This window comes from Scylla paramamosain, chromosome 8 (assembly GCF_035594125.1).
Source record: "Scylla paramamosain isolate STU-SP2022 chromosome 8, ASM3559412v1, whole genome shotgun sequence".
NCBI lineage: Eukaryota > Metazoa > Arthropoda > Malacostraca > Decapoda > Portunidae > Scylla > Scylla paramamosain.
This window is the reverse complement of record NC_087158.1, coordinates 18,116,272-18,129,539: the sequence shown is the minus strand read 5'-3', so window position 1 is coordinate 18,129,539 and position 13,268 is coordinate 18,116,272. Positions and strand designations below refer to the sequence as shown.

Genomic DNA, 13,268 nt, shown 5'->3' with positions numbered 1-13,268 from the left:
TGAAGATTTCTATTGCAAACTTGATAGAGAAAATTTTACGGACCGGTTCACCATTCATTTGTAAGTGGCCATGTTTGGAGTCCTTGTTTTTTTTTTTTTTTTTTTCAGCCCAGTGTGCACGTCAGGTATGATGATGTAGAGGAGTTTCATAGTATGCAACCTTGTTACTGTGCTGTATTCCTTGGCCACTTTTTGTAGTTGTAAGCCTAGTTTTTACAGCGGGATACCTGTCATGAGGTTTTCATATTAAATTCTTCCACATGTCTTTGGATTTTACAAGCGGGTGAACTCTGAAAGGGAGTATGTTCAAAACGCTGAGGACGGAAAGGAATGCGCACGATCATTCCAGAGGAGTGCCCTGACGTATTTATTGAATTCCTGTCGTGATATCTTTATTTATTTGTTGTTTTTTTTTAATAATGTCCTTATGTCACCAGCTGTTGTGATAGGCTTTTAAAACCAAATGTAAACATTTCCTTGCGAACAAGATCTGTTCTACAAGGATGTGACACATGCTGGATGTATCAGAAAGTAATGAGATACAATACTAACATTTTCTCACTAAAGTCGCTAATCTAAATATTTACTGGCTTCAGTGCTTCACTTTAACCAGCAACAGGATTGCACGAAATGTATCTGAGCGTTTTGCTATAAGGTTTGACACTAGGAAGATGGAATTCTAGAAAAAAAGAAAATAATAATTAAGGAAATTAGAACATAACATATTCTTCTACATGTTTCTAACATCATTCAACCCTTAAAGTTTGTCATTTTCTATACTCTCCATTAATTTTTGTTGTTATTGTTGTTTAAAATTCGATAATGCTTTACGTAGAATGCACGAAGTGAACGCGTACTGGCAAGAGGAACTTAGAATGACGGTGTGTTTACGGTGGATGGGTGGAAACACAGAGGGTAGGAGTGGCCAGGATGATGGGGTAGTGGATGGATGGGAGTCTATAAGTATTCAATTATATAAGGTCTCGCACACTTCATAAGAATATTTCTTTTAACTTGAATGTTTTAAAATGATGATGGAATATTTGATTATATGATGCAATACCATATCTATAAAATGCATATACCTTCAGTAATACACTTAGTTTTTATAGCATATATATATATATATATATATATATATATATATATATATATATATATATATATATATATATATATATATATATATATATATATATATATATATATATATATATATATATATATATATATATATATATATATATATATATATATATATATATATATATATATAATATATATATATATATATACATATATATATATATATATATGTATATATATATATATATATATATATATATATATATATATATATATATATATATATATATATATATATATATATATATATATATATATATATATATATATGTATATATATATGTATATATATATGTATATATATATATATATATATATATATATATATATATATATATATATATATATATATATATATATATATATATATATATATATATATATATATATATATATATATATATATATATATATATATATATATATATATATATATATATATATATATAAACCCCTCAGTATCTCGTATAAATCTTGTATTTAGTAAGCTACATTGAATTTTCCTTCTTAAATTTGGTCTCATTTAGTATAAATTTACTCAAGTCGTATAATTACGATTTCTGTCATCTGAGAAAAATATTTTTTTCACCTCTCTCTCTCTCTCTCTCTCTCTTCAAGGAGGCATCTTTAGTGCAACAGCCCCCGCCCCCTATGCCAAATCTAGTGTTTTTACAAATCGTGTAACTGTAATAGCAAAATCATCAAGCGGCAGGATTTGGGCTTATGTCAATGCGTTTACAAAATTTGCATCCCGTAACTATCAGAAACATCCTATGCTTATCACATATAGGAATATTAATAAGAGCACCAAAACAGAGATATGCTGGCACTGGGAATGGATAGCAACTGCAGGTGTGGGGCTAGGTACACTGTTTACCATCAGTCCCTCTCAAAGCAGACTTTTATCTTTTTTTATATTAATATCTAATTGTCATGTGCGCTAATCCCAGAGTTGTAGTTTCTCGGAAATAAGCACCAGGACTGCCCCTTTATATTGACTGTTGTCGAGTGCCCGACGCTCCTGTTTCCCTTCCTTCCTTTCCCTAGAGGAAAAGGAGGGAAGGAGGGCTGTCACCAGCCCAGAGGGAAGGAGGGCTGTCACCTCACTCTTTCATCTTGATTATCGTGATATGTATTATGGAAAGCTTGCGCCTGGAAAAGCAAATCATGTGAGGGATAGGGTCAGAAAATTAAATGCAACAAGGGGAGTCTTAGATAAGAAAATACAGTGAAGATTTGTCGATTTGTGAACACACACACACACACACACACACACACACACACACACACACACACACACACAGAGAGAGAGAGAGAGAGAGAGAGAGAGAGAGAGAGAGAGAGAGAGAGAGAGAGAGAGAGAGAGAGAGAGAGAGAGAGAGAGAGAGAGAGAGAGAACTGAAAGGAACAAAGCGGTCATGTATCAGCTTCACCACGTACTAATTTATGCATACCCATATTTAATAGTGATGTACGGTGGTATGGCACTGAAACTGAACAGTGCACGGGTGCGTCCAAAGGCACAGTGCTACATCACTGTGGATTACTGACACATATAGCAATAAGTAAGTGAAACCTATAAATACACTAAAATTTACATACAAGTTTTGTATACACCGAGGTACATTGGGTCGTACCAAAAATTACAAACCAATATTATGTAACCGTTCACACTTGTACAGCCTAGCCGCTCGTGCTCTTCCACCTCCTGCCGACACTCACAGAAACTCTTACACAGTTTTTGGTTGGGCAATAATGCATATTTCCCTTGATACAAAACCAGAGTTTTAGGATTACATAAGAATTTACTCACACCCGCACCTACACCTCTCCCTTCACATACATATCTATGCACATACTCACCCACCCAGACACGCACACACACACACACACACTATATATATATATATATATATATATATATATATATATATATATATATATATATATATATATATATATATATATATATATATATATATATATATATATATATATATATATATATATATATATATATATATATATATATATATATATATATATATATACACACACACACACACACACACACACAAAAGAGTTTCTCCCACAGACCGCCACCACTCTTGGGTTCTGTCTTTACTTTCTGGCGGGCCACCCTGCCGTTCAGGACAAGCTGCTGAAAGAGGTACAGCACGTCCAGCCCGAGATCCACACTCTTCAGGTATGTCCCACGCCACACTTAGCCCAGCCAAGATCCATGTTTTTCATGTACGCCACACTCAGCGTATCAGACAAAATTCGCTGTCCTTTTGTGATCTATTATTTCACTATAACTCCCACAGCCAATATCAATTGAAACACCTCTTGAATCGTAACTATTCAGTCATGCCATGCACTCATTTGTCTATAATACTAACCACAAAATTTATCCTCTTCTCCACACACACACACACACACACACACACACACCTCAATGATCAATGTATCCGTAGGGTCTGCCATACCTGCGGGCTGTGGTGCAGGAAACACTTCGGTTGCGTCCCTCCGCTGCCGCTCGCAGCAGGGTTATTCAGGAAGACACGATAATATCCGGCTACTGTGTGCCCGCTGGGGTGAGTATTGTATTACAACACTATGAAATTAAGATATCACTTATCTGTAATAAATCGTCAAAGAAGAAATACCTGGCATTCACTTTTTTTTTTCAACGTTGTATGTAGACAATCGTGATTTGCCTTAATGTCTACTCTTTTAGAATAGCTGATTCGATTTTCTTTGCGAGGCAAAGTATATATATATATATATATATATATATATATATATATATATATATATATATATATATATATATATATATATATATATATATATATATATATATATATATATATATATATATATATATATATATATATATATATATATATATTAGACATTATGATGGAGATAATGATGATAATGATGATAGTGATGATAATGGATATCATCATTTAGAAAAAAAAAAAGTAAATAAGAAAAAGGCCCTGTTCACAATTTTTGCTCCTGTCTGACAGTTTTAGAGTTTAGACATCACGGTAAAGACTTTCCATGTAGCATATTGCAATAATGCAAGAACCACATGCAACCAAACTTAATAAATAGTACATTTTGAGCAGGTACAATGTAGTGTGCAACTATTATGTAAGATACTTTGAATGTCTATGTAGAAATATTGGGGTTTGAATGAACGATAGAAGCAGCAATATCTGTACAAAATATGTTTGAACTATGGAAAACAATAATCAAATTAACTTAAAAATAGGGAATTCCAACATATTTCAAAGCACAGAAGGGTAGAAAATAAATGTAATTCCTCTATAGGTGTGCCTCAGCCATGGATACATGAAGTACAGTATTCGTTGAATTAAAATTTATGTGTAAGAGTATGAAAAAAAAAATCACAACACATTTTAACTTGATTTGATGATTTATTCTCAAATTTCAATCTTCCTCCTACAGACCTTCGTCGTTTCGCCACCTAATGTTGCATGTTACGACCCACAAATCTTTCCGGAGCCTGAGACCTTCAAGCCTGATCGCTGGCTCAAGAAACGTGGCAGTGCATTGAACACAACTGATGTATTGTCTATGTCCTCAGATGTTGAGAACAAGGCAATTGGAGAAAAGATTGATCCCTATACTGTAGTGGCCTTTGGTCATGGGGCCCGAATGTGTCCTGGCAGGCGTCTGGCAGAACAGGAAATTTTTCTGGCTCTCATACAGGCAAGTGATGGGAGGGAGAAAAGATTGTATCGGCTGGTACCGTTTTCTTTGTGCTAGTTTGGCATGAAGGTATCCTCCTTTTGGTGTCTAGGTAGTTATAAGGGTGATGGAATCACATTTTGTGCTGCTTTCCATCAGTATATATATATTTTTTTGTGTGTAGGAGGGAGACCAGTCAAAGGGGGAAAAAAAAAAGGATCACTGAATAGGATACAAAACGGTAGTCAAAAATTGAAGGATAAGTCTCTTGAACCTCCCTCTTGAAAGAGTTCAAGTCATAGGAAGGTAGAAATACAGAAGCATGCAGGGAATTCCAGTTCACCAGAGAAAGGGATGAATGATTGAGAATACTGGTTAACTCTTTGATTAGAGTGGTGGACAGAATAGGGGTGAGAGAAAGAAGAAGGTCTTGTGCAGCAGGGTTGCGGAAGGAGGGGAGGTATGCAATTAGCAAGTTCAGAAGAGTAGTTAGCATGAAAACAGTGGTAGAAGAAAGCAAGAGATGCAACATTGAAGCAGTGAGAAAGAGGCTGAAGACAGTCAGCTAGAGGAGTTGATGAGATGAAAAGCTTTTGATTCCACCCTGTCTAGGTACAACAAAATACAACAGGTGTGGAATGCCCCTCCACTCAAAACTGACTGTTCCTCCCTGACCTCAAACCTTTATTTATTTATTCATACCCGGCCTAGAGGCATCGTTGTGCCAATTTGCTCCCTGTTCAAAATTTCTCATGGATGATGCCACTGCACATGTGTACTATTATAGTGAGTTGAAAGCATCAAAACATCTTCCAGGTATTTTATATATTTTATTCATCAACTTCTGTTTGGAGTTATATTGGCAAATTACAGTTGCTGTGTTCTGTAGAATATGTTGTGATGGAAATGGAGCAAGTAAACAAGAACAGTGCTTGGTAGGCTAACAGAGCACCAAAAGTTACTCCATTTGTGAGTGTTAAAGGCGTTTTACGAGTTTTATACTTATAAATTTTGTGTTTTATCAACATCTGTACCAAAAATTTTAGTCTCCTCACTCACTCAATAGTCGTATTCACTTGCTCTATTTCTATCCTAACATATTTCTCAGACAACAAAGCAATAGCAATTTGTCATTAAAACTCTATATCCATACTTCATTTGTTTATCATATATATTTTTTTCTAGCCTGTCAATTAACTGAGGTGTTAAAAGCATAATAATCAATGTCAGTTCCACTATTTTTAGCAGATATAGTTATTATTCATATATATCTGTTGCAGCTTGTCAAGTCCTACAAAATGGAGTTGGCTCACCCAGGGAAGGTTGTTGGACAAGTGATGAGGCTCAACATGATGCCGGACACCCCTCTGGCTATCGTCTTCATACCGCACTAGACTAGGTAACATATCTTTGATTTTTCAGCAGAAATGTGTCATGTTGTGAACAGATTTTTACAGTTAATTCCACTGTCCAAGCTCATGATGAACTGAATGGACTTGCTAGAGCTGCCCACAGTCATTTCAAGAAAATTCTGTACAACAGGGAAACTTAGCAGAATGCTGTGATCACTTGTTCCTTGAAGTTTTCAGTATTTTAATAGATGGCACAGCAAATGCCATCCATCTCTATGCTTACATCCATGTGTGTACTTAAGGGTGAAATTGTACACGGAAACTGCCATGGCTGAGAGGCATATACAAAATTACTGGTATTTAATACCATGTATATATAAAGGATAAAGAGAGCTAGATCTCTTTATCCTTTATATATATATATATATATATATATATATATATATATATATATATATATATATATATATATATATATATATATATATATATATATATATATATATATATATATATATATATATATACACACACACACACACACACACACACACACACACACACACACACACACACACACACACATGTGCTTGAACATTGCTTCTTGGCCTGTTGGTTAAGGTCAAAGTGTGCTTTTTCATGTATCCTGACTGTTTGGCCACACATTCCTTTCATGTCTCAGAACTTGAGCCAAAGGATATTCAAACACATGGGCTTATTGTTTAAAACAAAATCTATAAAACAGCTAAGCTTCTCCAACAACTGGGAACATGCAACAGAATTTAGTTATACAATAATGGAAGGACCATTTAGTTTTATGTTTACACCAAGTAATTAAATAGAATAGATGAATTCCTATTTAATGACTGGTATAAAACTTAATATTTAGTAATAACAAATTATTATTTCTTTCATTCCTTCAGGGTAGGGTTGTATTATTGTGAATATTTTTGTATTTTTATGCTTAATAATGTCAGTTACTGAATACCATATTTGTATTGTTCTCTGGCAGGCAATATGAGTTTCTAATAGCAGTTGTGTGTTTGTTTGTTACCAAGAGTAATCTAAGTCATACTCCAGTTTCTGTATGTGGTGTTGTGGCATGAGTAATGCTGTACCCTATGCTGGACAGATGAAGGGCTGGAGGGGTGTGTCTGAAAGTAATGTTGGGTGTAGTGGAAAGAGAGGGAGGAAAGGAGGGGTGAAGAGGAGGAAGGTATAAAAAAAAAAAAAAAAAACATAGTGGGCTTTGCAAATGATATATCCACAAGGTAAAGAAAATATGGAGCCTCAAGGACTATAGGGAAAACAACAGGGGGCTTTGAAAATGATACATCCCTCCAGTGACATGCACAAAGTAGTTGCCATAGCTGTAAGAATTAATCCTCTTGAGTCCCTTACTGGTGACATGAACAGTGTGTGAATGGTGTGCGAGGATGTGCTCACTAGGACCTGCAAGATTAGGTTATGTTAGGTAAGGTTAAGTTAGGAGGATGAATAGAAGATGAAGAAGAAAGAGAATTATACTGGATAGATTAAGTTAGGTTTGAGGGGAAGTAGTAGTGAAAGTATGTTAGGTTTGGTTAGGTTAAAAGGAAGAATAGAAGAAAAAGAAAAAGAATTTACTGGACAAGTTAGGTTAAAGGGGAATAATTATTATGGTTGTTATTTTTAGTAGTAGTAGTAGTAGTAGTAGTAGTAGTAGTAGTAAAGTTAAGTTCTGTGTGGTGAGGTGTCTTGTACTGTTTTGCCTGGTTCTGAGTTTGCCTTTTGTCTAGAGACTCTTTGAGGTAGAACTGACTTCAAGAGAGAGAGAGAGAGAGAGAGAGAGAGAGAGAGAGAGAGAGAGAGAGAGAGAGAGAGAGAGAGAGAGAGGAGGATAGGAGGAAAGAAATGGAGGGAAACAACACTGGGGGATTTTCAAATGATATATCCCCATACTTAGGGAAACAGAATATAGAACTTTACAGATTAAATAATATATTATACCCCTCCTTCATCTTTCCGTCGGTATTATAGAGAAGAATGGACTCAGGGAAAAACATCATGACAGGAAGAATGGACTCGGGGAAAACAAATGGCACTGTGTTGTACCGCTAGGACTGTGTTGTGACCAAGTGACAGCTGCATGACATAGAACAATTTAACACCTTGATAACAAACAGGACAGCATCTTGAACACCTTGATAATGACCAAAATACCTTACAGTTGTGATGTGTGCTGCACCAACCATCATTCTGATCCTGCAACAAAAAAACAAGGGACTCTTTCTTAAAACACTCTTACAGTCTTAACAACTACCTACATTCTCACTTGCAACAAAAGCAATCAATTAGTAGTCCTTAATACACTGGCCATACCTCTATACACACTCTACAATCTTAAAACACTAGCTAGGGGGCTAGATATTTGAGAGGATATAAGAAAGTTGAACTGAGAGACAAACTCCAAATAATCAAACCAAACAACAAGGTCTTCAACTATGCAAATAAGAAACCAAACCTGAGGTGTATGAGTGGAACACTTCCTCCCCATACATGTGAGGCATATTCCATACATGGATGGATAAGGCCCCTGAACAGAGTTAGCCGCTGGGGGATGAGAAAAACCAGCAGAGATGACTCAGAATGCCAAACTTCATATAAGCTGTTTTAGCTAGAACTGAGAAGTGAAGTTTCCAGTTTTAGATAATACATAAAGGACAGACCAAGGATACTCAGTGTAGAAGGGATGCAAAAGATGTTCAGTGTCAGTGAAGAAGAGGGGATAGTTATCTGGAATGTTGTGTCAAGTTGATAGGTGGAGGAATTGAATTTTTGAAGCACTGAATAATACCAAGTTTGCTCTTCTTCTTTTTGCCCTTCCCTTAAGTCAACATACCAAACCCAGACTACCACAAACAATGACTTCAGGATACCTCCAGGCAAAAACCCCTATGACAAATCATGATTCCCTTAACACACTCATCTGAGACCAAATCAAGCACTTGACGACACATTTAAGCAGAAACCCTTATGATAAACAATAATTCCTTTAGGTTAACAAATGCAGCACAGAGTACTATAAGCATAAGGACTTCCATACACCTCCAGGCAGAAATTCCCATGACAAATCATGACCCCCTTAGCAACACCCATCTGAGACTACCACAAGCATGATAACTTCAAGACACTGCCAAGCAAAAACCTCTATGAGAAACCATGACCCCCTTAACACACTCTGCACCATGCTCACCTCTCATCCTCTATAACTTCCATGATGGCTTCCACTGCTAAGACCTCCCAGTGAAGGACAACAGCCTCACCCCTTCTGGCCAGGAGTGTGCAGGTCCTTGGCTGGTCAAAGGTGATGGGAAGACATCAGGACCCTGTGATAGATGGACTCGGCCATGCTGTGTTTGACCCAATGGGTGACAAAGGCACAGATAGCAGGGTGACCTAGAGGGAAAGGGAGGGATGAGAGAGGATGTGAAAGGTGAGAGCCAAGTGAGGTAACTTACACTACAGCCTATTAAACTATCCCTGGAATCATTGAAACCCCAATAACTTCCACTACAACCCGTTAAGCTATACCTGTAATCATGGAAACACTCTTGAAAACCCCAGTAATTTCCATTACAGCCTATTAAACTATCTCTGGAATCATAAAAAAATGCCTTGAAAACTCCATTAACTTCCACTGGAGTCTGTTAAACATATAAAAACATTAAACTAACATTGAAACCATGAAAACACCTTGAAAATCTCAGTAACTTCCACTACAGTGGAATATGTTTTTGTATGATAATGTGAACAAAATTCAAGATATTCCTAATAGTAGTAGTAGTAGTAGTAGTAGTAGTAGTAGTAGTAGTAGTAGTAGTAGTAGTCATAGTAGTAATAGTAGTAATAGTAGTAGTAGTAGTAGTAGTAGTAGTAGTAGTAGTAGTAGTAATAGTAGTAACAATAACAATAAAAATAATAATTTACTACTACTACTACTACTACTACTACTCCTGACACATTCACATTGCTAACAACATACACACACACACACACACACACACACACACACACACACACACACACACACACACACACACACACACAAATGATTTGCAGACATAACATAACCTTTCCCACTACTGCTACTACTACTAATACTACTACTAGTACTGAGTTTTCTTGAGATGCAAAGGGTTTATCCATTCATAATGGACACTTTTTAATGGCTCCTCAGCCTCCAACATGACCTTCTTGGCTGGGAGGGCAGGCCAGCCTGGCTACTGGGACTCTCGAGGCCTGCCATGCTAGAGCTGCAGGTCTGCACCAGCCTGCTGGTGCGGGAACTCCTGCTGCTACTGGGACTCCTCCCCACCAGGCTGTGAGAGTGTTGCCCAAGCCATGCTGTGCAGCACATCCTGTTCTTGGCTGCAGGTGCGGCCACAGGGACAGGTAGTGTCGATGGCCGGCTTGTTGAGGATCATGCGGGTTATGGCCAGAAGCTGTGCCAGCATGCTGAACAGTTTCTCTGCTACCATGCACCTCTCATTCTTGGCAGCATCCCATACTGAGTAACTGCCGGCGTTAACCTGCTGCTGCTGCTGCTGCTGCTGGCAAGGGTCCATCCACTCCTTATCTTCTGCATCTACATCTCCAAGTCCACCTAAACTGCCTCCACCATTTCCATTAGGGGACCTTCTCCTCCTCCTCTTTCTTTGGCTCTGGCATGGTGGCAGCCACTCTCTTCTCCTCAAGCATCACAATATGGTGGGAAGGTGAAGGACAAACATCGGAAAAGGTGAATAAATGAGTGACGTGAACTCAACAGGCGAGGAGGATAGACAAAGGTGGAGGGCAAGCATCAGAGAAGGTGAACAAATGATTGATGTGAACAAAGCAGAGATTAATGAGTATACCTGAATTGAAACTCAACAGGTGAGGAGAATAAACAGGAATAAAGAAAATGGAGGTTAATGAGTATCCCTGAATACAATGAGTCTTGACAGATGAGAAGGATAAAGAAACACATCTGAGATGGCTGAGTTGGTCTTGGATGCAAATCAACATCCACATGGGTAGTGAGTTGAGTATTCTCACCAGTACAGACCACACTTGTGTCCCCATGCACCATCCCAGCCCCTGCCACAGTTCCCAGGCCAAAGAGCTGCCTCAGGGTATCTCCAGACTCATTCTCCATTTCTCCTTCACCTGCAGGTTTGGCTTAAATCCTCTTAGGGAGATGTGGAACTTAGTGTCTGATGGTTCCTCCTTGATCCAAATGGCAGCCTTGTCATGGGCAAGCCTGACCACCTCAGCATCATGGGAGTCAGGGCAGCAGGCCTTGCCATCACTGCAGTCATCATGCTCCTCCGGAGACACCTCGCCCTGGTTCTCTAGTCCCATAGCCTCCACTTCTCTGCATCCCTATGTCTCGCTGGCCATGGCAGCAGCACTCTTTGCTTTGCTGCTCTGCCCCTCAGTGTTCTCAGTGTTCCACAGTGCCTTGTCCTCAGTCTCCTAACCCTGCTGGTGTTTGGTGACCTTCCAGCAATCTCTCCTGCCCACCTTCTTGCTTTGCTGCCTCAGTCTTGCCTCATGGCTTGACAGTGACAGGGAGGAGCTCTTTGGAGTCACCTCTGGCTGTAGCACACAAACAGTTAGGACACTTTTTTTTTTTTTTAGTTTAGTCTATGTTCAGATTCTCCATTTGGGGACTCATGCATCTCATTGTTGCACGCTCCAGTCTACCAATTCTCTATTTCAAAATTTATTCAGTGGATATAGCTCAATTGTAGCTTAGTCTGTGCTAACTGACTAAGTAACATTCTATTGATCTCGCCTTTCCCACTACTTTATTTATGAGAGTGATGATCAACATGGGAACACAACTCAGAACACTGACACAGCGTCCCAGAGCAAGCATCCCTTCCAGAGTAACAGATGCAGTAATACAATTTCTGTCTGTAAACTCTGTGACTGCTTTTCTGTACATCATAATCATAATGAAAAAAAAAAATCTCTACTTTGCTCAAAAAGGAGGTTTTTACAACAGATGACCGTACATTTTTATCATGAAAATGACTCAATTATCATATAATATGTGCTTCATCAAATTAAATTCAGGTATATTTTCTTCATTATGACAAACTCCTTGTTGATTTATTTCCTTACAAAAAAGGTGCATCACAAAATTAAAATGAAGCATGTATTCTTCACTGTAACATAATATATATGCTCATAATAATTATTGTCCTTACGAAATGGGCAATTGATTCTTTCCCTGCAAATAAATCAAAACTAGTATTATGAGATAATTATGTAGTTACCTTCAAATCGTTTTCAGTAGTGTTTAGATAAGCAAATGCCATTTCATTTGAGAAATAAAATGAAAAACAAACAAAACCAACATCCACACCCCAACCCCCCAAACCCCCAATACACACCTGCGGGCTGACAAGCAGGTGTAGGGTCAGTCTCTCCCTCTTCAGCACTTTCAAAACAGCAGGTATGGGGCTAACTCTTCCCAACACGTGAGGCCAAGACAGGTAGTGGCGCCCCTCGGCCCGTCGCCTCAGATAAGCAGGCGGCGTGGAGCGGCAGTCCTCAAAGGAAGATGGCGTCAAGGGCGGGTGCGGCGAGGTCTGTCTGTGTGGGGCGGGATAAAGAAAAACACAAATATACAATCCCCAAAACACCCAGAAGCACAATTTCCCGCTCCAAAACACCTAGGATTTTATATATATATATATATATATATATATATATATATATATATATATATATATATATATATATATATATATATATATATATATATATATATATATATATATATATATATATATATAATTCTGAAAAAAACATCCCTATCCCTCCCAAAACACTCCAAAAACACAATTTCCTTTCAAAACACTCTTATACATACAATATCCTTCCAAAACACCCAAAAAACACAATTTTCTTCCAAGACACAGAAAACATACAATTTTCTTCCAAACACACACACACACACACACACACACACACACACACACACACACACACACACAATTCCTTCCAAAA

The 13,268-nt window shown here is 37.6% G+C and overlaps 1 protein-coding gene and 1 long non-coding RNA gene across 2 annotated transcripts in view; one reads left to right on the top strand and one right to left on the bottom strand.

The window, feature by feature from the left end:
- Window positions 1-6,614, top strand: part of LOC135102895 (probable cytochrome P450 CYP44) — a 12,467-nt gene extending 5,853 nt beyond the window's left edge. Inside the window, exons 7-10 of the mRNA XM_064008522.1 lie at window positions 3,242-3,352; window positions 3,624-3,743; window positions 4,630-4,893; window positions 6,153-6,614. Of these exons, the coding sequence (XP_063864592.1) occupies window positions 3,242-3,352; window positions 3,624-3,743; window positions 4,630-4,893; window positions 6,153-6,266 (609 nt within the window). The 3' untranslated portion in view covers window positions 6,267-6,614. The remainder of the gene's footprint in view (window positions 1-3,241; window positions 3,353-3,623; window positions 3,744-4,629; window positions 4,894-6,152) is intronic.
- Window positions 6,615-6,939: 325 nt separating this feature from the next.
- Window positions 6,940-12,872, bottom strand: LOC135102593 (uncharacterized). The gene is made up of 4 exons (XR_010269696.1): window positions 12,650-12,872; window positions 9,460-9,662; window positions 8,427-8,468; window positions 6,940-7,676 (listed from the first exon to the last, which is right to left on the bottom strand). It is a non-coding gene; the product is annotated as an uncharacterized LOC135102593 (long non-coding RNA).
- Between the last annotated feature and the right edge of the window lie 396 nt (window positions 12,873-13,268).